The following is a 27,665-nucleotide window of genomic DNA, read 5'->3' as shown; positions in this document are numbered from 1 at the left end:
GTTCGTGAACGCGAAGCCGATCTGACAGCAGCCGCCCTATTCCCTCTCCTCCATTCCTCTCAGAGTCAGTATCCGTTGATCGGCAAAAGCTTTTTTCGTTGCTGGCAACAATTCTCAATCTCTCCCTAGTTTTGCTTTCTCCCCTACTTGTCCCGGTCCTAGCCATGGCTACGAGTGCAAAACGAAAGCAGGAGGAGAAACACCTGAAGATGCTCAGAGAAATGACGAGTTTGCCTCCCAACAGAAAGTGCTTTGACTGTGATCAGCGCGGCCCAACCTATGCCAACATGACAGTAGGGTCTTTCGTTTGCACCTCCTGCTCAGGTATCCTGTAAGTACAAATGCAACTGAGTGACCTTTAGCTAGCGGTTACAGTACCTATACTTTGACAGGCCGCACGTATTTTGCTGGTTCTCAATCTATTCCACTGCCTTTACTTTCTGCTAGCTAAGTAAGGCAAGCTGACATTGTCGGTTGGGGTGGGGGTTGGTGGTGTGTCAGACTGAGCCACCGCCACTCTACCTACTTTCTGAATAATGTAGTATCATAAGGACTATATTGGTATGGCTTGTTGATACAGCCACAATCTATTATTGCTACACCAGGCACGCTGACCGTTAGCTAGCTTACTAACGATAGTAACATACTCTGTTACTACGATAGTAACTGTTAGCTAATGATGTAGCTAACTAGCTCAAAAAAGTATCGCTGTGTCAGGCAGGACAATAGAACGCAAATATTTTGGTCTCAGTTGGTCACGGAACGAAGCAGTTGGTCAGAATACTCTGCAACCTCAAATTATACGTACAATTCCATTTCACTTGGTGGCACCGAAACATCTTGGCCCTCGCTTTTAGTGACGGGATGTTATCAAGCAACTAAAGAAATATCACTATCATTTGTCAATACACAGACAGCTCCTGCATATTGTTAGTTGAACTAAGACGTGTGTATGAAAGAAATACATATGGATTCAGTTTGAAAGTTTGACGACGTTAATTTCCATTGAGATTATCGTCGGATTTGTCCCTTGACACTTGCATTGGAAAGTGGAGATTGTCCTCTTTAAATGATGTGCTGCTTGTTAAATTTAAAACGTTGTCTATTTATGAAAAAATATCTTTAATCTGTGTCATGCCCTTGTGGGGTTTTTTCATTAGAACCAATATGTTTTTCTAAGATTCTATGATGAAGGACATTCACCAGTCAGTTTTTCGAGGTTCAAGTTCATCAGAGTATATCAAATTGGGTGTCAAATGAAAGCTAAGAGTCTATTTTTGGGAAATGAAGTCAGAAATACATTTCTCAACCATCTTCCATCATAAAAATAGAGATAAGCAAAGACTTTGACTTCTTGGTTTGGCTTCCAAAAGATTCATTGCTCAATCTCTGAGTCATTTTGTTCCCAAAAATCCAAATTTGCAAATTTCCACAAGTGTTTGATTTTTTAAGTAAGAAGTATAGGTAGTTGTTTTACTGATATCAATTTAGTTTAGAAATTAGTAAGTGATTAAAACGGGTAATTCTGTTAACAAATCGGTAACAGAATGACCAATTGAAATTGGTAATGGAATGTCTGAAACTGAATTGGCTACATTAACTTATTGTACAGGTTGTACAGAACCTAAGTCGGTTCTACGACTGTCCCTGTGGGAGAACCTTTTCAAAGAGTTCTACATGGAACACAAAAGGGTTCTACATGGACCTTAAAAGGGTTCCACAGCGACAGCCGAAAAACTGTGGGAAATAGTACAGTTAAATAGTACAGTTAGTTACAAACCACTGCATCAACATCCTCATCTCATAGCCAGCAAATCACACAAATATGGAGCTATATAACTCCCATTGAGAATTTCAATTTCACATGTTGCACACCTCTACAAAAATTACATAAAGGGATTTATCTTTATCATGAAAGAAGGAAAGTTACCATCATGAAAGTTACCATTGTTCTGATACCGGATGTAAATCCACTTCACTTACTGTAACATCCAAAAGAGATATTTTCAAACGCAACGTATAATATGAAAGCTAACACCCCACTTTCTCTGCAGACATATTTTAATCTTAATTTGGGGCAGATATTTTAGTTTTAGGGAAATGTGGTTACATAAAAAACCCAGGGAGATTTTAGGGTCATTCCAGTACCGAACTTTGAAGCTGCACAGTTCTTAAAATAATTATTTTTTTAAAATGTTTTTTTGTTTTTTTTCTTGGAATTGTTAGAAGTAATCTTTGTGCATAGAGTTGTATAGTTTGCTGTCAAGGTTTTTTGAGTCCCAGGGTCATTCTGTTACCGTGCCATATACAAATAAGATGGGCCAACAAGCAAACAAGGCCATATTTTGCCATATGAACAATTAGCCAAATCACCTCAGGTTTACTCTGATATATTGGTAGCTAGCGAGGCTAAGTCGGTTCCGGTCACTGCCCAACCAGGGCTTATACATGAGCAGCTGCCTATGCTGGCGTATAACGGAGCAGTGGAAGGGAAGCCTAGTAACGTGGAGCTGGCAAAGTATGCTGTTATTACTATAGGTCATAACAATCAGCCAATTAGTGGGCTTGCATCCTCAAGTCCAACTCTTGATATTCCACTTACTTATTTTACTTTTACTTATTATTATTATTATTATTATTATTATTATTATTATTATTATTAGTGTGCTTGCAAAGCAAGCAACACTGTTATTCATCATACTTAATTTTGTTATTATTATTATATTTTCTTTTCACTGTTACATGCAGAGATCTAACTTTAGTTGCTTGTATTCAAGTTTTTCATACTCATTATACTTTTCATAATATTACCACTTAAAATGTTGTTTGTACACCTTAAGCGACATATTCCAAACTAACTTTAGAATGTGCAGACAATTCCAAATTATAAACCCTGTAAAAAAGCTTTCTGATACCTATTATACTTTTTAAACTATTCAACTTTTTGTAACTGCAGAGAGTTAAAAATGAAACTTAACTGGAATTTAGCAACTTACAGGGAGTTCGTGGCGGCCATTAAATCTTATCAACCGGTTGTACATGAACAAGAACTTATTTGTGGGACGCTGAAAACATGCCATTTCAGCCGTGGCTTAATGGTTATGATGATGCCTTCCAGCTCTACTGACCAGGGTTCAAGTCATTCCTATGGCAAAATAATTTTAATATACCTATACACTCTTTCTTCAACAACTTAAGTATAGAAATTACGTTTACTGTTCGGTTGGTAAGTTTAAGGTTAAATGTATTTAGTAGGCCTAGATTGAATACATTCCCCTTTCATATTCTAAGATGGGCACACCCAGAACACTCTGGGCACAACAATTCAACAGTGCAATGTGTAGTCTGGCTGAAACTTTAAAAACTTGAATGCAGCTTTTTGATACTGCATATTTTTAACACTATGAGCAATCCATTCAGTTTAAATGGTCACTGTACGCTTAAGTGTCATTGATCTCACTTGAAGATATCTCAAAAGTTTAATGTTAAAATGTCTTGTGCAGCAGCTGCAAAAGGAGAAACAGCGCCCCCATTTCACACATAGTGGCCATAAGCTAGTGTCCCCCATAATGTCACACCTCTGCATCATCTATCCCCCAGAGGCACACCTGTGGCAAAATGTATCATACCTTTTTATTGTTTTTCCCTGTCTCTCACTTTCTCTTTCTTCATCAACTTAAGTATACCAATTATATTTACTGTTGGGTTCGTTAGATATATACTTTTAGCCAGCTAAGCAAGCACACAAAGTTTCTACTGAAACGTCATTTTCTTGTTATTATTATTATTATTATTATTATTCTGCCTGCTACTCCTCATAAATCTTTTAAGCTATTTACAGCATGACAACTTTACAATGTGCAGAGATGTCTTACTTGAGTTGCTTGGATTCAAACTCTTTATACTTCTTCAAATATTAAGCTTTTTGTAATTAAAAGCTTAAAAACAGAATGTTACTGCAACTGCCATGGACATTTCAGAACTCTTGAATAAAAACAGCAGGAGACCTACAGTCCAGAACACATTCTTAGAATGGTTACACAACAATGCACTCCCCAACCAGTTATACCCCACTGAAACACTCTCAGCCATCTTTTTCATACCATGTACTTTTTTTTATAATTTGCCTGCTTATGGTTACCACCAACCAACTACCACTCTCAACCACTTAACCAAACAACTCCCTACCCACTCCACTGAACTATCCAAGGCTCATCCTACTGTATCTATCTATCTATCTATCTATCTATCTATCTATCTATCTATCTATCTATCTATCTATCTATCCATTTTTCTGTGCAGACTGACTCCACATAAATCACTTCCATTCAGAGTTTTGATACTTATTACTATATTTAGACTTTTTAAATGTTAAGTCTTTTTAAGTTGCATGAATAACATGGATTTCATTGAGGACCATTGGGTTTGTAATGACTAGAGTATTCAGGCAAAGGACCCATACGCACGACTCTGAGACAAAAACTTTAATCCAATAGAAAAGTCTTTACTTTCAGAAAGGTTCGGAACACAGGTAGGCTGCCAATGGGTAGGCAGAATAATCCAGGAAGGGGGTAGGCAAAGCAGGGTTTGGTACACAGGCACGCAGTTCAAAAAGGCAGGGAGATAATCCAAAAAGGCAAAGTCAAAAACACACTCGGAGATAAAAGAAAAACAGAAATACTTATCACTAGGAAAAATTGCTGGAACGCTTGACACAAGATACACAAAGATGAACTGGCACAGAGACGGGAACACACAGACTAAATACACAGGGAAGGATGATGAGGAACAGGTGAAGCTAATCAGGGCGGGGTCGACAATCACACAGGCAGGAAACACACAAGGGCAGCTGGTGAAGTGTCTGAGATGAGAGACAAAATGAGGAACACAAAACAAACAGGAAACAAAAAATGAAACAAAGACAAACATAAACTAAGAAACCGGACGAGACGTTGCAGAGTTCCTATAATACATTTTAAAGTTCATCTCCTATTTCATATGCAAGCCCATAGCGTTTCTTCAGGAATTTTATTTAGTTTTAAAACTGTTATCAGTCTTTGCTGTGAATAGTTGTGCCCCATAGCCTGCCTTGTTTTAAAGGGGCTGATTGTGACGTAGAACAATTGAGTTCTGATTGAATGTCAATACTCCTGCCACTTCTCCTAATAGAGTTAATGGGTGCAGCCAGGATGAACACTACCCCTGAAATTGGCCACTTAATTGCAGACATAAAAACTGACTGTTTAACATAGGTGTATATTAATGATTTATTTTTAGAATCTCCATACTCGAGCACGTAAGTGACATCGCAAGACCAAATTTGTTCGAAAAAGCCCATGTGTGTCCTGGCTAAGCTGCCCCAGCGTTAGTCCCCAGACCCTGTCGACACCATGAATGTCAAGCAAGCTGCTGTACCTGTGCTTGTCGAATACAGCTGACTGAAGTCTAAAACCAGGAAATACCAACTACAGTAGCTAGCTTCCAATAATTTCACATTTGGACCATGGCATAACCTGTATTGAAACTAGTTATGATATGACTTTTAACAGTATGTCTTGTCTGATGAAAATAGCTTCGTTAGAGAGCTTCGGATATAGGATAACTGAATCTGTTTTTTTTCTCCCAACCAAAATAATGCAATACCCACTCATGTCAGATATTACAGAAAAAGCAATAAAAGATCTATGATGATGGCAAAAACAGTAACATTGTTTTGTAGACCACTCAACATGCGCTATTTCAATTAGACTAGCCTATGTTAAGAATCTAACACATCGGGGGTGCATGATAGAAGTCCCATATAGGCTTGATATCCCCAAAAGAGGACCACTTGTGTGTTCACCCTTTCCTGGTGAGCAGCTTATTGTTTTCTTTCTATGTGTTTTTCCCTTTGTGGCCATTGAAAGAATCATGCACCCCACACATCTCAGGTTTTCTGCAGTGTATTGCTAGGCCTAGGCCTACAATGCATTCGGAAAGTATTCAGACCCCTTCACTCTTTCCACATTTTCCACAGCCTTATTCTAAAATGGATTCAATATTTTTTTTTCCTCATCAATCTACACACAATACCCCATAATGACGAAGCAAAAGCAGGTTTTTAGAAATGTTTGCTAATTTATTAAAAATAAAAAAATTATAATACATTTACATAAGTATTCAGACCCTTTGCTATGACACTTGAAATTGAGCTCAGGTGCATCCTGTTTCCATTGATCATCCTTGAGATGTTTCTACGACTTGATTAGAGTCCACCTGTGGACATGATTTGGAACAGCACACACCTGTCTATATAAGATCCCACAGTTGACAGTGTATGTCAGAGCAAAAACCGGGCCATGAGGTTGAAGGAATTGTCCGTAGACCTCTGAGACAGGATTGTGTCCAGGCACAGATCTGGGGAAGGGTACAAATACATTTCTACAGTATTGAAGGTCCCCAAGAACACAGTATCCTCTATCATTCTTAAATGGAAGAAGTTTGGAACCACCCAGACTCTTCCTAGAGCTGGCCGCCCGGCCAAACTGAGCAAGAGGGAGAGAAGGGCCATCATCAGGGAGGTGACCAAGAACTCAATAGTCACTCTGACAGAGCTCCAGAGTTCCTCTGTGGAGATGGGAGAACCTTCCAGAAGGACAACCATCTCTGCAGCACTCCACCAATCAGGCCTTTAAGGTAGAGTGGCCAGACGGAAGCCAGTAAAAAGCACAGGACAGCCCGCTTGGAGTTTGCCAAAAGGCACCTATAGGACTCTCAGACCATGAGAAACAAGATTCTCTGGTCTGATGAAACCAAGAATGAACTCTTTGGCCTGAATGCCAAGCGTCACGTCTGGAGGAAACCAGGCACCGCTCATCACCTGGCCAATACCATCCCTACAGTGAAGCATGGTGGGGGCAGCATCATGCAGGGGGGATGTTTTTCAGCGGCGGGGACTAGTCAGGATCGAGGGAAAGCACGGAGCAAAGTACAGAGAAAACCTGCTCCAGAGCGCTCAGGACCTCAGACTAGGGCGAAGGTTCACCTTCCAACAGGACAACAACCCTAAGCACACAGCCAAGCCAATGTAGGAGTGGCTTCAGGACAAGTCTCTGAATGTCCTTGAGTGGCCCAGCCAGAGCCTGACTTGAACCTGATCGAACATTTCTGGCTGTGCACCAACGCTCCCCATCCAAGCTGACAGAGCTTGAGAGGATCAGCAGAAAAGAATGGGAGAAACTCCCCAAATACAGGTGTGCCAAGCTTGTAGAGTCATACTCAAGAAGACTTGAGGCTGTAATCGCTGCCTAAGGTGCTTCAACAAAGTACTGAGTAAAGGGTCTGAATACTTATGTAAATGTGATATTTCAGTTTTTATTTTTAAATTAGCAAACATTTCTAAAAACCTGTTTTGGCTTTGTCATTATGGGTTATTGTGTGTACATTGATGAGGGAAAAAAATATTTAATCCATTTTAGAATAAGGCTGTAACATAACAAAATGTGGAAAAAGTGAAGGGGTCTGAATACTTTCCGAATGCACTGTATATGAAGTCATCATGCTAAGCTCTTTATAATCACACTCAGAACATCACTCCTCTGAAGTCTTTTAAGGATTTAGGCTCAGGATTATGCTGCATTCCACTCTTAAGAGTATACAATTCTTGTTTTCTCAATTTCAGTCATAGTGTGCATAGCCTACAGTATTTTATGCAGTACTATAGTGTGTTTTAGACGATGTGAGGTATGCTTTCTCCAGTTGCATAGACCTAGTTAGTTGATTGTGAGTTTTGATATAGAGACCATGTATCTGCTGTGTTCATATCCAGTTTGTGCAATACATAGCCTATACCTAGCAAACTCTCACTCTGGAGTCTGGACAGAAGTTCATGTGCGCTTGCACTACTGTTGACTCTTTACCTAGAGTACTTAGGCTAGTCCTGATGACTTCATCAATGCTGTCAAGTTGCTGGCTTAATTTCCCTTCCTCAATGCTTTAAGGAGGTCACCAGGAAAGGGGAAATGTGTATTATACCCCCATTATTCATTATTAAATTAATCATAGATTTGTTAAGAGGTGGTGGAATCGAGTTGTCCTTTCTGATATGTCATGCTGCTCCCAGTCTACTTTGAGGTGCCCCTGGCTGTCCCCTTGTTGGATTTGCTCCATCAGAAATGTTCCACGTTATACTGTGCTGCTTATTTCTGGCTTTGCGATCACACACACTGTGCAGCTGTTTAGGACTTAAGTCAATATGGCATTATATCTATGACTGTCTTTGTGAGAATCATTGTCTGCAGATGGACAGAGTTTGGCCTTCCTCCCTCCTCTCTAACGGTTTAGTTGAGAGTCCACTGTGAATTTCCCAGCAGTCCTGTGGTACTAAACCTTGTGATGTGGGATAATTTAGGTCTTTTATAAGCTCAGACACACATTGCTATCTCTCTCTCTGTGTAGTAAAAGTAAAGATGTCTCATAATGGTCTGGGTTTAGGGATTATATATATATATATATATATATACACACACACACACACACACACACACACACACACACAATGGAGGGTGGGGGTGTATATCCTGTGTGGCCACACTGGTCTCATCTGAGCTATCATCCTTTTTCCTGATCAAGGCATTTGAACCACTTGCTCTTGTCTAAATCTTTTAGCATGAGTAGAATGAGACTGTAATGTTGCTACATTAGGGTGGGGAAAGCTTGATGTCTGCCTCATGTATGCAGGAAGCCTGATGTGATTCTAATGTCAGGAAGTGGCATAGTCCTCTTTTGCTAAATCAGCAGCATGTGGTATCTGCAACAGGAAGTGGTAGTCAGTCAACCTTTCTTTCCAAAAGAGTAGATGTCTAACAAGTAGGCTAACAACGGAGAGACATGTTGCTGCAGTAATTATGAGATATCTTGTGTAGTCCCTTTCAAGCTGTATGGTTAGAGGAAATGCTGCCATAATAGTAGTGTTGATGAACACGGTGCCCTGTGTAAGTAATGGGACAGTGAAGCATTTTTTCTTCTTTCTATACTCCAAACGTTGTATTTGAAATAGTTATAGTTACTATGAGGTTAAAGTTTAGATTCTCAACATGTATTTGTGTACATATTGGTTTCACCATTTTGAAATAAAGGTTTTTTATACATAGCAGGGTTCTTCCCAAAGAATGTAAGAACTGTGCACTGTGCCACCTTATCCACTTGGCTCTGCCACTATATAAACTGTTATTTAGTAATCATAGAGTAACTATCTTTGATTGCTAATGACATCGTCATGAAAAGTGAAACCGTTATGTTCCTCAGCGTTTTAGTGGTATTTTAGTGGTATTTTGACATGGATAAACGCAAGTCGGCTTTGATAATGCAATCCTGCGCCACCTTGTTAAAAGAATCCTGGGGAGAATCTTCTCTAGTGCTGCTCTGCCAGGCCTGTACTGCAGGCATATTCAGGTGTTTGATAAAATAAAATATATATTAAAAAAAAATAGCCTACTGGCATTACGACTGCCAATGGCCCCTGGTGTGAGCATTGATTATTTTGTCTTATGATGACTGTTGGATAGATTACTCACTTAAACAAATGTGTTGGTTGTATGTTGCTTTGGATAAAGGCGTCTGCTAAATGCCATAAATGTAAATGTAATGTAAATGTTTGTTTTGTGGTATTTTTGCCTAAAATCTTATCATTAGCAAATGAAATGCATGTTCGATTGGATTTTAATCTTAAGATTGAAGTCAAGAACTCTCCACTACATGGCCCTGAAAAACTCCCTAGTTGCTATGGCAGTATGTTTGGGGTCATTGTCTTACTGTATGATGAAGCGCCATCCAATGAATTTAGAGGTATTTGCTTGAACTCAAGCAGACAGGGTGTTTCTGTACACTTCAGAATACATTCTGCTGATGCCGTCATCAATTAAGACAAGTTAGCCAGTTCTAGTGGTAGTTATACATGCCCAAACCATAACACTCCTTCCACCATGTTTCGCAGATGAGGTGGTATGCTGCAAACTTGTGGTTTGCACCTTGCAGTGAAGCCTCTGTAGTTAAGGCTGGTGACGTATGCTGCGGATGGTAGTCTCTGTCACGTTCACGCCTGCCTCGTGGAGAGTGTTCCTGATCTTAATTATGGTGAGCATTCTTCAGTTGCCACTGAAGTCTTGGCCTACCAGCCAGTTTGTGATTTCTGAGCTCACCTCACAGTGCTTCTTCTTTTTAATAATGTTCCAAAAAGTTGATTTTGGCAAGCCTACAGTTTTGGCTATGTTTCTGATTTGTCAGCTTAATAATGGCTTCCTTGACTTTCATTGACACCTCTTTGGTCCTTATGTTGACAGAAGAAATAGCAGACTCCAAAGGCAAAGCAAAGCCTAGAATCAATACTAGACATTGACAGCTCTCTTATGCCTGCACAAATGATGTGACAGAACACACCTGACTTACCAGAAACAGCTGTCAAGCCAATTGTCCCATTACTTTTGGTGCCCTGAAATAGAGGGACTATGTATAAAAAGTGTTGTCATTTCTAAATGGTGAAACCAATGTGTACACGAATACCCTCAAATAAAAGCGGAGAATCTCTACTTTAACATCATAGTAATTGTAAATGCCTCACTGTCCCATTACTTACTCAGGCCACTGTATATCCACTCACACACACCAGCACACAAATGTTCACTTCGTGAACTACAGTAGCCGGTTTGTTAGGAGGGTTAAATGCTGTCCATTCTGAACAAAGCCTAGTAGCCACAAATAGGCAATATCAGGTATATAACAGGTACTGGTCTGGCCTTTAACATAAATTGATCTCAGTATGCCTCGAAACCTGTCCTCACACACTCACTTGTGACAGAATGTTGGGGACACACAATGGTTGGATGGCTGTTATGTTGATGGTGGAAGACTGTTGGGTGGGACACAAGAGTGCATAGGGCTTAATTATTCACTGCAAGAGCAGTGAATAATTTAGCAGCTTGGTCTAGTCTTAGGCTACAGCATCTTTGGCTTTTAGCTTTTCCAATTGTCACCAATGAGATTATTTTAGATGCAAGGACTGTCCCAAATTCCTCACATCGAATCCAATGTGATGTACTGTCTCTATATTATGTGTGTTTGATTGTGTGTGTGTTTGTGTGTGCATACACACGCATGTACTGTATGCTTGTGTGTGCGCCTCTGTGTGGAGTAAAGCTAACAAGGAAACTTATTAACATGTTTGGAGGCTCAGGTGACATGGCTCAGATACAGTTTCACCTATTCTTCTAGAGACTCATTTTTCTATTGAGATTCCAGGTGTAGTGTGTAGCCAAACAGCCTCATTGATATAGCTGCACTGGTAATCATGCCTCTGGTAAACTTAGGCCTAAGCTTTCAAATGGACAGTTGGACTAAAGAATGAATCTCAGGGCTCCAGACTAAGCTTTTCCCCAGTTTTTCATTTGGTGGCACCAGCACATGATTAGGTCGCACCAAAATGTTGTCATGCAATAGAAAAAATTAGTCGGCTAATCATCTTAGAAATGAATTTGCCATTGCATTCAGAGACGACTTGTGCTATGTGTGTGCTAAAAATTCTTGTTCTCATTACAATGGTCTTACTATTTACAAACGCATACAGAAATGCATTACGTGCTACCCCTAACCCACTAATACATGGGTACAATGTACAGACCTACCACTGGTACATTCTTCCTCAACAGCATGTTTCTGTTAGTGTTTGTGTCCAGGCCACTCCAGATAAGATGGATTGTTATTGTTCTAATTGATTTGAAGTGAGCAGAAGGTGAAAAAAAGTGAAGGGAACGACAGAGCATTTAGATCTGAATTTGGACTCCCTTCAACATCAGGTGAGATGGGCTTGAGCATGCCATGGATGATAGTGTGAGATGGATGTGAAAGAGTATGAGACTTTTCTGCCTGTGTCCGTGAGAAAAAGCTGTTTCCCCACCCCCGGGGAGCAGAGCCCTGCACAGGAAGAGTGGAAATTGAGGCAGGAAACAGACCTCCTAACACACACACGTCGCTCACACACCACAAGAGAACCCACACACACTTGAAAGAACACATACACTTTCAAACCTTCATAGTTGAACAGTGCAAATATAGCAGGTGCAAATATAGCAGGGTTAGTTTGCAGACACAGAGCCAGCGGCACACAATGTAGCCTTGCCTGAGATATCATATTGGCTCCCAGATCTAATACTTTATACTAAGCTCAGTGAGCTCTCATAGTCTTGCAGTGTGCGGGAAACCTGGGTTCATTAACCAAGAGTAGAACTGCTTGCTTGCTCTCGCTTCTCTTCCTCTCTCTTTCTTTGGAGTCCTGGTGTCACTTTGCTGTCCTTGTCCCAGATTTGCTGTAATAACACATTACTCAGCATGTTTCTAATTAAGTGTCCCAGTCTGAAAAGTGGGATCTGGATCTTCTCTAATACATACAGTCAGTACAGCGTCACTCCAAAGAAACCACGCCCCCGATGGGACAACAGTAGAAATCTCGCATGAGCCCATAAAAACAGCTCAGATTTTAAGAGCTAAAACCCCTTGTTTCTCGCCAATTTTTTTTCAATACAAGTCCATCTCTGTTACTATGAGAATCCATACGGAGGTTGCCAAGGGCGATTGGTTGAGTGGAAAATGTTGGGTTTGGTGTAGGTCTTCACCTGGGTGCTTTTTCCAGTAGTTCTCAATAACAGGACACAGCCAGAATGCATGAGCGTGGGTGTCTGGGAGGCAAAATGGACACATAGGCGATTCAAGTCCCATCAGATACAGCCTTCTATTTGTATAGTGGAATCTGTGTAGCGTCTTGTATTGAATCTGATTTATTTTTGCATTGTGTAATATTCTGTGAATGTTGGTGAATATTTTTCTACCTTTTATCTTGGTCTATGGAGATGTCAAAATCATTGGTCCATTTGTCTAGGGAGGATAGTGTGTCACCGACCTAGATTTAGATAATATTTCTTAAATATTTATTGTCTATTAGAAATTGGCTTAGCTCTGAAATGGAGTGTAAATTACCTTTTTTAGGTTATTTATTTGAAAATACTTAAGTTGATGACTTCTGCGAATTGTTTTGCTGTAATTGTTTAAATGGAATTACATTTCCTTTGTTATACAGTAGATAGGTGATTTAAATGGTTTTATCAGATAAGTTAGCTACTGTAGGTCGACAGAGTAGCTCTCTCCTAACTAACTGCCTCATCCCTCCAGCTCCTTGTAATGATTAGAACAATAAAAACTAATCTGAAGTCCAGGTATTTTTGTTTGCTGGCAGTAAAAAGTTCAACACAGCAACTTTTGGGCATTTTAATATGAAAAAAATGGCTAGCAATCACCTATTGAAAACCGTCCAGTTTCAATTCAAGCCTATGGGAGACGGCGGTTTCTGTCCCCTCTGGGAATGTTGGGGGGGCATGGTTGTGATAAAAGAACCACCTGGATGTACCGACTGTATGTCCTGTAAATAAAAAAATAAATACAATTTTAAAAAAGCATTCTAGCATTGTGACTGCCAATAGCCCCTGGTCCTAGCATAGATTAATTTTTCTTATGATGACTGAGGGATAGATGATTCACTTACTTAGTCAAATGTATTTGTTGTAAGTTGCTTTAGATAAAGGCATCTGCTAAATGCCATAAATATAAATGTAATGTAAATGATGTTTTCAAATTGAGTTAACCTCTTTATCTCCCCCCCCAGGCGAGGGCTCAACCCACCCCACAGAGTGAAGTCCATCTCCATGACAACCTTCACGCAACAGGAAATCGAATTCCTACAGAAACATGGAAATGAGGTAGGCATGGCCACCCTCCGACCTCTGCAGACGGATCTGCCTGGTCTGTTCATCCTTTTTACACATACATTCCTAACAGTCCAAGGAGTGCTGAATCCTTGCCTTGAGACACATGACCCAAATAATTGAATTAACTTTCAGTACTGTGTTCTAGGCTAGCCTATATGCACAGCCTCACCTTTTCCCTTTGTTTAGCTTTTTGAGTGGCATTCCTAGGATATTTCCTTAATCCTTTAAAGGAGGATTTATGTGTTTGCTAAGAATAGTGTAGCGTGCGGCAGACACAGTGCAGCTCTGTCAGCCATGGTGCAGAGATGGGCTAACTGCTCCAGTTCTCTCATGCCTTTCACATGGGAATGTTATTTATTATTTATTTAGTTGTGTCTCTGGCACACACACACTTGAATCTGCCAAGTTGGATTTTGAATTTAAGTAATGTGCTGCTAAAAAATACACGTGGTACAGATCCAACTGGGTTGTTGATGCTGTTTTGTATGTGTGTCAGGTGTCACTGCATGTCTACTGCATGTCTACTGCATGTCTGCCCTGCCACTTTGCAACTGCTGCCCTTTTATAGGATCTGGTATAGTTCAGGCCTAGCTCTATTTCATACACCACTTACCAGCAATGACCTTGAGTATACTAGAATGTTAATCCTTGATGATACTGCACTTTCTGTTGGGTGTGTGTTCACGTTGGCCATGAAGGCATTAGTGGTTGATGAGACAGTGCTTTGTTCAGAATTTTGGTTAACTGTGTCTATGTTTACCATATGTCTTTTAGCACTTAGGTGTAGCTCCCATTTTCAGAAGTCCCAAGAAACCCTGGAATGTTCCAGAAAGTCCCACATTCTAATGCTCTCCTTGCCTCTAGGTGTTGAAGTCTTTTATGTTTGCTTTTTCACTTTAAATTTGAACTACATCATCTGATTTACCTGTGTCCTCTTCCTTTGTTCCACCCCTTGTCTCTCATAGGTGTGTAAACAGATATGGCTAGGACTGTATGATGACAGAACCTCCTCTATACCAGACTTCAGAGAACCACAGAAAGTGAAAGAGTTCCTTCAAGAGAAATACGAGAAGAAGAGATGGTAAGTCTGCACTAGGGTGACTGGAATAGAATTCTTCATGCTGTGCAGTAATAGGTTTTCCGTATGTTCTTTCCCTTTCCTTAGAATACTTAACAAGCAGCTCACTGCAGTTGACCCTCAAGCAAGACACTTTGCATCACTAAATACCCACATGTAAATGCATGAAATGTAGGTTATACCTTACTTTGAATGAAAGCCTCTGCTTAGTAAAGAAGACATGGCCTGTATTGCTGTTGTCAGGTTCGTTCCTCCTGAGCAGGCCAAGGTGGTAGCCTCCGTCCATGCATCTATCTCTGGCTCGTCAGCTAGCAGTACCAGCAGCACACCTGAGGTCCGGCCCCTCAAAACGCTGCTGGGGGAGTCAGCCCCCACCCTGCACCTCAACAAAGCCACTCCCAGTCAGGTAGGGTACAGCCACACACAGGCACTGATGATAACCCAGCTGACTCCACACAGGTCATACTGAAGCATACCCCATAGGCAGGGTTCCCACCCTGGAAAACACATAAATTAAATATCCTGGAAAACATTGGAGGGTCATAGAATTTTTTTTATATAAGATCACAAATAGTAATAGTAATAAAATAGTCTACTGTTTTTCTCTACCATAATAACTTGATCGAATAAGGCAGCTGCCTCAATTATAAACATCTTTGGGCAGCTTTCTGTGTCGGCGGCAGACTCCAGGGAAGGTCAGTTCAGAAGTGCAAGTTGAAGGCATCAACTTCTTGATGTCTCCCGAGTGTTCTGGTTCTTCAACTCGTTGAGGACAGACACTATGATGTAGTAAGAAGTAAGACAATTTGTGTGGCTAATCGCCCCCTGCACCTAGGCTATGGTCATCTGAAAAGTCGGGTAGCCTATTGGATCAGCACAGTTGGTGCAGTGCACACGCCGAGCCTCAAAGGTATAACACAACTAGTGAAGTTTACCAGCATGCAATGGGTATACCTACTGATAAATAGAGAGGGCAGGATTGGAGAAAATAAGAAAAGTAACAATTTAGTCCATATGGCATGACATTAACCCTAATAACCCTAAATAACCCTAATCATCGTTTTGGAAAATCCCAGTTTCTATCGGTTCTGTTATGTAGCCCATTAGGCCTACTTATTTTATTGTATTTCCTTGTGGGGAATAGCTTATGCAGCCTTTACTGAGACAATTCATGAGTAGCTTCCTGTGTAGCCAAAGCAAAATATAAATTTTTAATGGAAAACAACATTAGCAAAGTTTATTTCTACACTTGCTCGATGTGAATCTTGTGCGCACAACACTGACTCTGCTCTGTCAAAGTGAAATATGCACCATTGTTACATGGCACTAATTGATGCAGGGTAGCAAGGGTTTTACCAGTGTTGTGGCATTTTTAAACAGCTGCTTAAAAATGCTGTTGAAAACTATGTAGAATTGCATGACATGCATTTACAGAACACCACATCCTGGGTCCCAGACCCTCTGCCCAATTTATGATCAGCTGAAACGATGCAACTGTCGTGCTTCTTTATTGACTTGAACATAAGTCCATTAGTAAGTCTCGGTGAAGGACATTAAAGTAGTAAAGAAAAGGGAGGGTCTTTTTTGCTGTTTGAAAATGGGTTCATTGGTTAGGTTTACAGATTGATTAGCCCTAACTTGCTCACGCTGGGGTACAGGGACCGACCATAGCCTGGAGATAGAGAGAAGCTTTTCCTTAGTTGCCCTGTAGGCAAGCACCAGGGTCTTGAATATGATGCACCCCTTTATTGAAGGCTAGAGGAGAGTGCAGAGGAGAGGTGTGATATGTTCTACACATTATATATGTACTAAGGCTGTGTGGCAGCCAGCCATGGATAGTAATTGCATGTTTTCCCATTAAGTAAGTTATGTCTCCCTATTGTTTATCGTAAAATGTCATTGAAAATGTCCTGGAAGATGTTTTCTTTAAAAGAGTGGGAATCACTGAGATGACCATTGTAATGAGTGAAATATCTTATCTCCTGAAGTATCTCCTGGAGAGCTGTTATTGTGGGGTTCCTCTCTGTGAGGTAACTATTTTCTCTCTCAGTCTCCGGTGGTTGGGCGTGCACAGGTGCTCCAGATGAGCCAGCAGTTTCAGGAGAAGAAGTTTGACCTCCTCAGCGACCTAGGCGGTGATATCTTTGCTGCCCCACCCTCTCAGACTGCAGGCTCAGCCAACTTTGCAAACTTTGCACATTTCAACAGCCACCCAGGTAAGGACTGGGCGCAGCTGCACTTGTCCCTGGAATGCACCACAGCACTGTCAGGACCTCCCACCTAATTCTTAATTATGATATTCCCTTGCTGTCGAGAACTCAATTTTATCTTCCTTTATGTAAATCAGTGAGTGATGATCATAAAGCGTTGCCAGATACACACACACACACACACACACACACACACACACACACACCATGGTATTCCACAAGTACTATATAGCCAGTCACCATGGTTACTAATGCCCCCAACATAAAGCTTTTGGTGTGTGTTTGTTGCCCTTGGAGGATAATGTCTTCTCATTTTCTCCTCAAAGAGCCATAAACCTCCACCTTAATGCAGTGGACTGAGAGGCATCCAAGTAAGCACCCAGGAAGCTTACATGCACATACACATATTTACGTATGTGCTGAACCTTCCCTATTACAATAATGTGTAAATATGCTGTAAACACACACACACACCCTCACACTCACTCACTCACTCTCTCTCTCTCTCACACACACACACACACACACACAATAAAGAAGGAACATGAGCCTGATGAGCCTAGCGCATTGCCATTGACTGTAAGTGCTGAGCCACTCCTAGTGGTCTAGACAGCGCCTTATTGGAGAAGGTGAAACGAATGTCATCATCATCACCATCATGTCTATTATTGTCATTTGGTTTGTCATTAGCTCCATGTACTGTAGTACATATCCCGGTTTGTTCAGCTCAATCTCTCATTCCTTTGTCATGTGTGATCATTAATCATCTTACCCATTGTTTCCTTTTTGTCCTTTTGGTTTATATCTTTAACCTACCTCCTGACCTCCAGCTGCCCAAAACGCAAATGCAAACGCAGACTTTGCAAACTTTGATGCATTTGAGAGCACAGGTCCACCTGGTGCTTTCCCCTCCACACCTCAAGCCCCCTTCCAGCCATCCCACACAGGTAGATCATTTTCTGTTCACCTGTGTGTGTGTGTGTGTGTGTGTGTGTGTGTGTGTGTGTCTTGTTCATGTTTCTGTTGCCTGCTGTGTCATCCTCTCTGTCTTGGTCCATGACCCACTCTGAGTACTCATCAACTCATAAGGCTTTTGCTCTACAGTTGCTGGTTAGTGGCTTTTAAAACACACACACACACACACATTGTGCTCTACACTCTGCTGGAGACTGTAATGACTTTCTTTGCGTCATGACCTCTTCAGCAGATGGAGGAAAAAGCTGTGCTCTCTCTCCAAGGCTCCTCATCCTGCTCTGAGCAGACACTGACTGTGCTACCTGGCCTCAGCTTTCACTCTCCTTTGGCTCTGTTTTGGTTTATTTTTACTTTGGTAGTGTCACTTCATACTTTACTTTTGGTTCATCTTTCTTTCTGTTTTTCCGCCCTGTCCTGCACTCATTTCCCGTCCCTTCTGCTTTGGCTGCCAGCGTTTACTGCCCTCTCATCCAGCCGCAGTGTGGGTGAGTTTGCCAGTACTCTGCCTCTCCTGGGAGCACACAGTAAGTGTCTCACTGGGCTCAGCCTTTAACAGCTCATATCTTCTCCCCTTTATGTGATAGTCACTCAGTCTGTCTGCCTGTGGATGCATTTATGTGCTTTTATGTTTGCTGACCTGTTCATATTGCAAATAGCCAAGTCACTTCATTCAGAACCTGTCTAAAGAATTGGTAATGAAAGATCCTAATATTGTCTGAGAGCTCTCAGCTCTCTTTCTACACCTATCTTATGTATTTAAAATTGTGTTATCAATGATTATATAAAATAATGACACAAGAACTACACTGGCAACTTATTTTAGGTCATTGCTATTGTTTAAAAATAAAAATAAATGATGGTATTATTAGCGTAATTGTATTGTAGTCAATTCGCAGTAAATGATTGATTAAAAAGGTTATGGCCCTCCGACCGACTGCGAAATATGGTTTATGGTTTGCGAAATATATCGTTTGCTTAAAGTAATTGAGTATTCCTGCCTTAATGTAAGGTCATGTTAATAAGGTGAAGTCTTATTGTTTTCAAGAACCATTATCTGGCTTATGTCGCTGGCAAGGCAAAGAATAATTTATGTTCCTGGGTTAATTTCAAGTCCAACATTTTCCCTATGTACTGGGTTCCATTTAGATCTGAGTGTCTTTCAACTTTTTTGTCTCAGACTGGCAAGCTAAGGGCCACCTAGCGCTTTAGAACTGACTAAATCAGTATGTGCCAATTTATGATCAATACGAGGGACCGGTCAGCAACATCTTAAGGTGCAGGTCCTTGGAGTGAGTGAAGGTTGAGAAACACTGCTACATTCGAGTATCCAAGAAAAAGAATGCTCATATTTTTTTCTATATTTATAAAGTGTTATCTTTAGTCTATAACCACTCTGATATTGATCCATAGTTCAAAGTGATTATGTGCAGGTGAAGCTGTTCTTGATGAAAGATGGTACTGCTGTACTCTGAAAATGATGCAGATGTCCTAGTGTTGTGTAGTGTTTCAGCCAAGCCCCAGATTTAGAGCCACTGCAACTCCTGCATTTCCTTGACACACTCTCCATAGGTGTTGTGGTGTTGCTGCACAGGAACACACACTGAAACCCTCTTATAGTTCTCTCTAAAATCTCTCACACGCCGGTAGCACTTCGGGGGAACAAGCTAATGCCAATTTAGCGTCCCCAAATCCCGTAGCACTGACTTGGGATCCTTCAGGTCCTCCCAGAGTAACTCCACAGGATCGGCCAAAGAGGCTGTAGACAGCGCTAGCATCCCTGCCAATAGATACACAGCTCTGACTGACCTGGATGCCGTCTTTAGCTCTGCCCAAACAGAGCAAGGTAACCTCCCTGCCAGCCTCTGTTTAGCAGCATTAAAGATGTGATAAACAGGATGTAGGTAACCTCCCTGCCAGCCTGTTTATTAAAGATGTGATAAACAGGATGTAGGTAACCTCCCTGCCAGCCTCTGTTTATGAAAGATGTGATAAACAGGATGTAGGTAACCTCCCTGCCAGCCTGTTTATTAAAGATGTGATAAACAGGATGTAGGTAACCTCCCTGCCAGCCTGTTTATTAAAGATGTGATAAACAGGATGTAGGTAACCTCCCTGCCAGCCTCTTGTTTATTAAAGATGTGATAAACAGGATGTAGGTAACCTCCCTGCCAGCCTCTTGTTTATTAAAGATGTGATAAACAGGATGTAGGTAACCTCCCTGCCAGCCTGTTTATTAAAGATGTGATAAACAGGATGTAGGTAACCTCCCTGCCAGCCTGTTTATTAAAGATGTGATGAACAGGATGTAGGTAACCTCCCTGCCAGCCTGTTTATTAAAGATGTGATAAACAGGATGTAGGTAACCTCCCTGCCAGCCTGTTTATTAAAGATGTGATAAACAGGATGTAGGTAACCTCCCTGCCAGCCTCTGTTTATTAAAGATGTGATAAACAGGATGTAGGTAACCTCCCTGCCAGCCTCTGTTTATTAAAGATGTGATAAACAGGATGTAGGTAACCTCCCTGCCAGCCTCTGTTTATTAAAGATGTGATGAACAGGATGTAGGTAACCTCCCTGCCAGCCTGTTTATTAAAGATGTGATGAACATGCTGTAGGTTGGGATGGTATGAGTGGCTAAGATAAAGTTCCACGTCTGCACCAGCTTTTATTCATTTTTAGAATCAGAGATTCAGGTCTGTTTTTACAGTATTTCGCAAGAAGTGCTCTATAGTGGTCGGTGTCTTGTTTACAGTGGTTCTAAGTCTTTTTTTCTTTTTTTTAAATAAAAAAAACTATACTGGACTGCCCAACCATTTCATATCCATAAGATGCCTTTGCAGTCTCCTGCACAGTTGCTACAACCTATATCTTAAGATTTCTCTCAAATGCCCACTTAAGCAATTATTATGAGTACAGTATTATGAGGCTAAGGGGCCTGTTAGTAAGCCTATTACATGACTTTGTTGCGTTACTACATTTCTAAATCCTCTTTTGGAATCCTGAATTGGGATTCCAGAAATGTAGAGCTTTGATCAATTACCCCATCTGACAGTTGGTCCTTATGTCAGTTTGAAGGGACACTTCACCGATTTGTTTACCTCAAAATCGTTGTCCTGATCACCTTACGAACGTGTGGGCATGTGAAAACGGCTTCCAAATGCATTCTATAGATCAAAAGCTAGGTATCACTAGTTTGAAGATTTTACCCTGAGTGACATATTTGGGGGTAAACACAGGGTTTGGAAAACTACAAGGAGCTTTAGGGAGGAGTCAGCTTGCCATTCCTAAATGATCTCCATACTAGCACACACATCTCTCAGTTGTGTTAATTATACGATATACTAACATGTATCTTAGCTTAGATGCGCCCCTGTGGCTGGCTGGGAGCCACAAAGCACTATGGTCGTTGTAAGATTTCATCATTTAAACATATTACTTCCTGGCTTGATAAAAGGCTATGTTCTCGCTTATTTGCACAAATGTTATTTCCTGGCTATTTAGGAGCAATTCAAGTATTTAATAAGGTTTTCAAGAGTGGAAAAAATTGAAGTACATATATTTCAATTTCCAAGTATTGTCTATAAACTAATTGAAATTCAGTTTTTAATCCCTGTTTTAAACAGGATTCCTCTGTTAAGTGCTATGATCATACCAATTATTTTTCAAATTAATAATTTTCAGTAAAATTCTCACAAAATATATTTGTATTTGGTCTTAGACTATATATGCATATCCATTGTTAAATCTAAATTAATGACATATATTCTAATGAGCCATGTTGTGTTCTTTAATTCATAACTCAAAGTTTTAGGAACTGTCCATGAGGAAATTCCTGTAAACATTTTTTAAATAAATAATAATGTAATTTGGAAGCCTTTGGGAATGCATAGTAGAGGTGGTAAGATGGTATATGACAGGTATATGACCCTGTATGACAGGTTTAATTCCATAGAGCTGGCTATGAAATCTAGTGAATTTATGAGGCAATTCTCAACACATGCCTAGGTTAACCACATGTTTAGAAGGCACATGCTGTGCTAGGAACTCATTTTAAGAATTAGGCCTCTTCTTACCACACTTAGATTTAACATTGCATACATCCTATTACTTCACCCTTCCCCTGAAGTGTGTACTTGTGCATTCCCCCACATGATTTAGACTGCACATTAGCTTGTCCCCTTTTTGGTTTACTTGGGTATGCAAATCACATGATAACATCATCAGTAGGCTATGATGTCATATCATGACACATGACACAAGTCAATTGCCCTTTGACGACAAAGACCACTTAAAACTTACTGTTGAGTTGCGGTGACCATCGGTGAAATGTTCCTTTAAGCATCCTTGCCTCCCAATTCAAATCATTCCCAATTCATCATTAATCTTTACAAATTCTAATTCCCAATTCAAATCATTGGTTACCTCCCACTGAGATGGTTTGCCTATCTCACTTGCACCTGGAGTACTATGGTCCAGTCAGTGGCCTCCACTACAGGGAGCGCATGTGTTCATACAACAGCTACCAGAGCCATGTCATTACTAGTCATTGGGACATTATCCAGTGTGAAGCAGGCTGGATTGTGGCCCTCAAGGACCAGGCCCCCCTGTGTATGAGCATGATTGTTTCTTTTCCCCTGCTGAGGGAGGCAGATTTAGGTGGTCGTGGATAAAGATACGTTAGCCTCTGGCCCCCTTGGTTGTGAGCCAGCCTCTGTGTTGTGTGTTCCCAGGAGGTGGTGCCCCAACCGGGTTCAGCTCAGCTGCTGCGTCGGCAGGAGGGGTCCTTCCCCAGAGTCAGCCAGCTATGTTAGGGGGAGACCGCTACGCCGCACTAGCAGAGCTGGACAACGTCTTTGGTTCCTCGACACCCCCCACCAGCGTATACAACACCTGTAGCACTTCACAAGTGTGAGAGACCATACCATTCCTCCTCTGTACTCTCTGACCTTTTTCCTTTTTGTTCCTTTCTACTCTTTCACCTTTTCCCATCTCTCCTCCCATACCTCAATTTAGTTAGTTTTCTCATACTGTAATCAGCTAAATACTCCATTGTTTACTTGTCAACTGGTGTGTCTTTCCCTGAAGCTCAATATCTTTTAAGATACCCAGCCTCTCACCTCCTTGTTTAATCTTTCTTAGTATCTGTGGTCATACACTAATGCCTGTCTTGTGTTGTGTGACAGGGGGTTGTTTGGGGCTGTGACAGGAGTCTCGTCAGCCCAGCCACAACAGTGCATATCCAGCATGCCCCAGGGTTTCGGAGGTGAGTGAACTCTGAGATAAGCTAAAACGAAGTCAAGATTATTTTCTTAACCCCGTCCTTACTGAAGGGGAAATATTTGACGTCTTCTTCATCTCTGCCAGCTCCATCAACAAACCCCTTTGTTGCTGCAGCAGTTGCCCCAGCGACTGCTCCCACCAACCCCTTCCAGAGCAATGGAAGAGCAGCGGCAGTGGCAGCAGCAGGTGGGGATGTGGAGCAGAATTGATTTATTTAAGAGCTGTTCTATCAATGGTCAGTGGCCATTTAGACTGAATATGTTGTAATACTATGCAAAATACCCCATCTTTACGGAGGCACCATGAGTTTGTGAAGACGTTTCTTAGAAACTAAAGAAGAATGACTGAGGACAAGCAGGGTTTTTGTCTGTGTTCTGAAGGGCATCAGAGATACAAATAGGCTCTTATGTACCACATACCTGCACTTCATCACTCAGTTGAACTCATAATATGAATCCCTGAGGAAGTCTTCTGAACCCTGGCTTCGTACATGTACCTAACATAATTATTTACTGGTTTGTGAATGAGAACATAGTCCAGCATTTTTCAATCCATCAGAGTAAAGCATGAGCTGAGCATGTGGCTGAGCAAGATTAAGATAAACTGTCAGAGGGCTTGGGCGTGGGTGGGTGTGTTTGAGAGCAAGGGACTGATGATGGCTCTGTCTGATTGCTCTTGTCATGCTGGACAGGCCTGTTGGGGGCTCTGCATGGGCAGGGTTACCCTGCAGCTCACTTTGGTAGGTCCCCTCCTCTTCCTTTTCCCTCTTCCTCCTCTTCTAGCCTCACCACTCCTCTCCCTTGTTGATGTGGAAGTGCTTCCTAGAGTTCATCTGGGCCTCTATAGCCATTTCCCTCCCACTGTGCATGTGCAGTGTGCTCTGAGCTTTGACCCTAGCGCTGCTTCTGTGAGGGTTGGCAGGGGTAATTATGCATCAATTGCCATCTTTCTTTTTCCCTTGCTTTTGTGAGGGTGGCTTTGCCCCATCCTGTCCCCTGCTTGTCAGTAGAAACACTACTCATAGTTGCTCATACAAGTTAGCAGAACATCCTCCAGATGAATACATAAGTCACAAACTCCAGTGAGGTTAGGAGCTAATGTTGTAAATAAATTATACGGCCATATAACCATTATGATTATCGTTATATCATACCACTCTCTTGAAGCGTATTATTGTTGTTCTTCACTTTCCTGTTGTACATTTCCACTGCTAATAGTGAGAGTGTTGTGGGACACTTTGTTCAAGGCACTGTGTAGTTGAATAGGCTACTTGAATCACTGTTATTTTAATATATACATAATATATATAAATATCTACATATTATATAAATATATATATATGTCTAGAGAAGGCTTTGGTGTGCGTGCGTACGTGTGTGACAAATGCCTTTGTATGCATGCATGTGTGTGCTCAGTAATGATATTTATGTTCAGATGCAGTACAGATGATTTGAAGTCAGTGTAAGCGGTAACCATGTAATGTCTGTCTAAGGAATGTGATGTAGATTGTGAGGAGAGGTGTGTGTAATCCACAATCCTCTCCTGCTGTGTTGCAGCCACGTTTGGCACAGGCTCCATGAGCATGCCATCCGGATTTGGGAATGCTACCGCCTACAACCTCCCTACCAGCTTCAGTGGAACCTTTCAACAGCCTTTCCCTGGCCAGGCCCCCTTCCCCCAGCCTCCAGCCTATCCCCAGCAACCCAACGGTGTGTGTGTGTGTGTGTTTGCAGTGATTTTAGGTGGATATCTGTGGTACCCCTTTATCTCTTTATTCATATGTGTCTCTTATCCTCCAGGTGGAGGGTTTTCAGCCTTTGGACAGCCCAAGCCCATGGTGACCCCCTTTGGGCAAGCGATGGTTGGACCCGGGGTCTCCAGTAATCCTTTCTTAGTGAGTGTAACCATCTGGTGTTTTAAACTTAAAAGTGCACTGTCTCCTTTAGATACAGTGCCCTCCATAAGTATTAGCTCTATACTCAAACAATTACTGTGATGTGAAAGTAGAAAATAATATTCTCAGCTTTAATTCAATGTTTTCTTTTCAGATTGGTTTCACCATTTAAAATTACAACCTTTTTTATACATAGTGCCCCTATTTCAGGGCACCAAAAGTATTGGAAAATTGTTTCTGGTTAGTCAGTTGTGTTCCGTCAGGCATAAGAAAGCTGTCAATGTCTAGTATTGATTCTAGGTTTTGCATTTGCCTTTGAAGTCTGCTATTGTCATATCTGTCTTATCTGTCAATATTAGGACCAAAGAGAGGAAGCCGTTATGAGGCTGAAATATCAGAAAAATCTATTAGAAACATAGCCAAAACCTTATACTTACCAAAATCAACAGTTTGTAACCTCATTAAAATAGAAAGAAAGCACTGGTAAGCTCAGCAATCACAAATGCCTGGTAGGCCAAGGAAGCCTTCTACAGTGGATGGCCGAAGAATGCTCACCATAATTTAAAAAAAAAAAACTGTCCCACAGATCAGGAGGTAGGCGTGAATGTGTCAGAGACTATCATCCACAGAATAGTCACCGGCTGAACTACAGAAGCTTCTGCAAGGTGCAAACCACTAGTTGTCCTAAAAAAGGATGGACAGGTTACAAAAAAATGTTTGCTATAAAGTACCTAAAAAGCCTGCAGAGGTCTGGAAAACGGTCTTCTGGACAGATAAGACAAATATTATCATGTACCATGAGTGATTTCAAGAGAGAGAAAAAAGGATCTGCCGAAGATTTACCACATACCACCGCATTTCATCTATGAAACATGGTGGAGGGGGTGCTAAGGTTTGGCATGTAAACTGCCAAAACAACCGGCTAGCTGAATGTTCTTTACTGGCCAAGTCAGTCTTCAGATTTAAATCCAATTGAACATGCAGTTCATTTCCTGATAAGATGTTAAGAAAAGACTCAAAACTAACAACAACTGAAGATAGTACAGGCCTGGCAGAGGATCACCAGAGAATATACCCAGTGTCCATTGGGGGTCAATGGGTTTCAGGCAGTTACTGCATTCAAAGGATTGTCGACCAAATACAAACATGAGTACTTTATTTGGACATTATATGATTTTTTCCAATACTTCTGGAGTCCTGAAATAGGGGGAGTATGTTTTAAAAAAATAAATCCCAATCTGAAAAAAAACAACATTGAATTATAAATGAGGATGTCTACTTAAACCTCATAGTAATTGTTTGATATCAAATCCAAACTGTTGAGTGGAGTATAGAGCTAAAAGAGGACAAAAAGCTCTTTCCAATACTTATGGAGGGCACTGTATGTCAAGGCTTGTCTTTATTTCCTTACTCACGATTTGTCCTCTATCTCTTTGCTGTCCTAACAGGTGGGAGCTCCTGCCACACAGTTCCCAGCAGGAGGCTCTTCAACCAATCCCTTCTTATAGCACTGCTTCCAAACAGCACCAATAGGAGGTTGCCGACTGGCATGCTCACACCTCTTGCACTGTTTTGTTTCACAAATAGCTTTAAAACACAATGTTTCTAAAAGTTCTATTTTTATTGAGTTTTAAGAACAACAACTACAACAATGAAGCAACAGTGACAATGTCTATGGCAACAAAACAAAACGAGGTAATGGTGTGCAGAGGAAGAGAGAGAGGTGATAACCCATGAACTGGCCTGGCCTCAACAGAACCACATGTATATTTAAACTGGCTCATACTAAGTTATTGCAAATATCCCATTTATTATGCTGCAGTTATGTACATATAAGCTCTTTGTGCATATCAGTATTTGTATCTTTATCACACCGCGTTTGTTAAGACAGAACTGTTACTTGGAAAGATGAGGGCTACTGTGAGTTTACTGTATTTGTAAAGAACCAAAAGCAGTTTGTTCAGTACGCATCAGAAAGAGTATTTTTACAGAAAAGAAGAGGACAACGTATTCCGTTTTTAAGAGACTAAAGATGGGGTGAACTCTCTTCTGTGAGCTGCCCATCGAACAATTCATCGGGAAGAGGCAGTGCTCACTCTTCTGTGCTTTCACCTGGTCTGCTGTCCAGGTGACAAACCAGGGGCTGTATTCACAAAGCTTCCTACTGTAGTGCTGAGAATAAGTCCTAAGTGGCAACATTCTGAGAAAAACAATCCAATGTTGGGCAAATTTATTTTTTCAAATCCTCCTGGTAATACTTTTTAGCGCAATATAGGAGTACTTCTAAGAATTTTCTCAGAATCTCTGTGAATCAGGACCCATAATTATAGACTTAAGACCACTTTCGTTGGGTGTTACTGAAATTTAAGTTAATGTGTATATATATATATATATATTAAAATTAATTTTAACAAAAAATCTAAAAATGACCAAACTGT

General features: G+C 41.0%; 1 protein-coding gene across 4 annotated transcripts; it reads left to right on the top strand.

Moving 5' to 3' along the window:
• The first annotated feature begins 65 nt into the window (after positions 1-65).
• On the top strand, positions 66-27,661 carry agfg1a (ArfGAP with FG repeats 1a). Of its 4 annotated transcripts, XM_083695493.1 has the most exons (13): positions 66-331; positions 13,688-13,781; positions 14,756-14,871; positions 15,112-15,274; positions 16,919-17,084; positions 17,909-18,025; positions 18,506-18,538; positions 22,784-22,961; positions 23,237-23,316; positions 23,418-23,519; positions 24,890-25,042; positions 25,133-25,227; positions 26,676-27,661. In XM_083695493.1, exons 1-13 carry the CDS (start codon positions 165-167, stop codon positions 26,733-26,735), a joined length of 1,524 nt encoding a protein of 507 aa, XP_083551619.1. In that variant the 5' UTR covers positions 66-164; the 3' UTR covers positions 26,736-27,661. The 4 variants fall into 4 exon arrangements, with proteins under 4 accessions (XP_083551619.1, XP_083551617.1, XP_083551618.1 ...); XM_083695491.1 differs by having other exon boundaries at positions 24,890-25,227; XM_083695492.1 differs by lacking the exon at positions 18,506-18,538 and having other exon boundaries at positions 24,890-25,227.
• Positions 27,662-27,665: the final 4 nt, after the last annotated feature.

The sequence above is a fragment of the Argentina silus genome, assembly GCF_951799395.1.
Source record: "Argentina silus genome assembly, chromosome: X".
NCBI lineage: Eukaryota > Metazoa > Chordata > Actinopteri > Argentiniformes > Argentinidae > Argentina > Argentina silus.
Note: the sequence above shows the minus strand (reverse complement) of the source record. Positions and strands in the feature narration are given on the sequence as shown.